At 33.6% G+C, this 1,760-nt stretch overlaps 1 protein-coding gene across 1 annotated transcript; it reads right to left on the bottom strand.

Moving 5' to 3' along the window:
* Nucleotides 1-239: 239 nt before the first annotated feature.
* LOC113505324 (glutathione S-transferase 1-like) lies at nucleotides 240-998 on the bottom strand. The gene has a single exon (XM_026887960.1). It carries the CDS (start codon nucleotides 955-957, stop codon nucleotides 289-291), a length of 669 nt encoding a protein of 222 aa, XP_026743761.1. The 5' UTR covers nucleotides 958-998; the 3' UTR covers nucleotides 240-288.
* Nucleotides 999-1,760: the final 762 nt, after the last annotated feature.

The raw sequence follows: 1,760 nt of genomic DNA, 5'->3' as shown, positions 1-1,760 counted from the left end.
ATTTATATTTTAGCATCAATTTTTTGGGAATAATTTCTATTAAAAAAAAAGAAAACCAATTTTAAAATTCTGCTTGGAGTTGATACTGTATGTTATATTTTTAAGTTGAAACAATTTTTACCTTTAACCAAAAATGTTTTTTTCTAAAGTAGGAAAAAAATAGTTGGAGTAAAATAATATACATTAATTTCTTTTTTTTAAATATTATTTAAATAATTTAAAAGTATTCAACATCTTAAAATAAATTAAACAATAAAATTATATCATAAAAACTACCTAAATTAAACACTACGCCTGCCCACTGTTCTTCGCTACCATACTCTTGAAATACTGAGTGAAAATGTTCAATCCTGGTTCGTTACCATTCTTGTACCACTGCTCTTGCTTCAGCGTGTTAAACCAAGCGCTCAGTTTCTCGTACTTAGTGTCGATGGGTACTGCGACGTCCAGGGCCGAAATACTCGCGACACACGACAGATCAGCTATTGTCAAATGGTCACAAGCCAAGAATTTCGTCTTTGATAAATACGCTTCCAAAATTTTGTATAAGTCATGTACTTTCTTTAGCCCCTCTTCATCGGGACCAGTTGCGTTATTTTTGTATACTCCACTTAAGGCAGCGGTTCTTGCGTTAGCTATGGTACTGGCTTCGAAAAACAATCGCTGGTTCACTGTCGTCCTTAAGTTCAACTCTTTGGGGTACAACTGTTGTTGATCCTGTCCGTACTTATCGACCAGGTAAGTTAAGATTGCGTGGCTGTCTGCTACTATGAACCCATCATCTTCTAACATGGGTATGGTGTGGTTGGGATTCTTTTTAACGTACTCCGGCTTCAAATGATCTCCGTTCCTGAGGTTCACGTTAACTGATTCAAGTTCCAGTTTAAGAATGTCTGCCAGCATCAGAGCTGGTCTGACCACCGGGCTGCCGTCAAATTTGTATAGTTTGATAGTCATGTTACTTGCTTCGCAGATTCCCTGATACTAGTTGGTTTTGAGATTGTTGCCCATAATATACTGTTGGTTGAGATCACACCCAGTATTGGACGATCTCAATTTAAAAAAAAGACGTGGCTATTGTCTATTGGCCAACGGTATAAGTGTTGTTATCGATAAAACATTCAGTTATCAGAAAAACAAACAATGATCAGCACATATACATTGTATGATGATAATAACAGTCAAAATAATATTTACATCCCAATAACGAAACTTTGGAGGAATATTGAAATTTAAGTGTTTATCTTTTTTCACTATCCTGCGCCACTTCATTAACGACGACGACAAAAGTTGCGTTTGTCGACATTTTCCAATTTAAAAAATTAATAAAACTCGATTTCTTAATTATTTCTACGACGAATCTTCTACTTAAATCAACTCTATTCAAGAAATCTTAAGTAAATAAAACGAGAGTTAAATCAGTCTTTTTCACAGTAACACAACTCAATAAATTTTGTTTAAATAAAACATTACCCTCCTTCTTTGGCAGTCGGGTAAAAACAGTCGAAAAATATAATAAAAAAGGGTAATTATTATTGAGTTGAATATATTTGCAAACTCTTATTTAAAATTATAACTAAGAGAGATCTTAAAACAGTTCAGTTGTTCTAAGTGTACCTGTATAGTTATCTTTCGAGTGTTTTGATACGAGTGGCAACGTTCAATTTACAAGGTTGTTAACTCTAACACGTTGCTTAAATAAAATGTTGATAACACACTGTTATAGTCTATTATTTAAACTCCTAGATCAATTACATACA

This window comes from Trichoplusia ni, chromosome 25 (assembly GCF_003590095.1).
Source record: "Trichoplusia ni isolate ovarian cell line Hi5 chromosome 25, tn1, whole genome shotgun sequence".
NCBI classification, from domain to species: Eukaryota; Metazoa; Arthropoda; class Insecta; order Lepidoptera; family Noctuidae; genus Trichoplusia; species Trichoplusia ni.
Note: the sequence above shows the minus strand (reverse complement) of the source record. Positions and strands in the feature narration are given on the sequence as shown.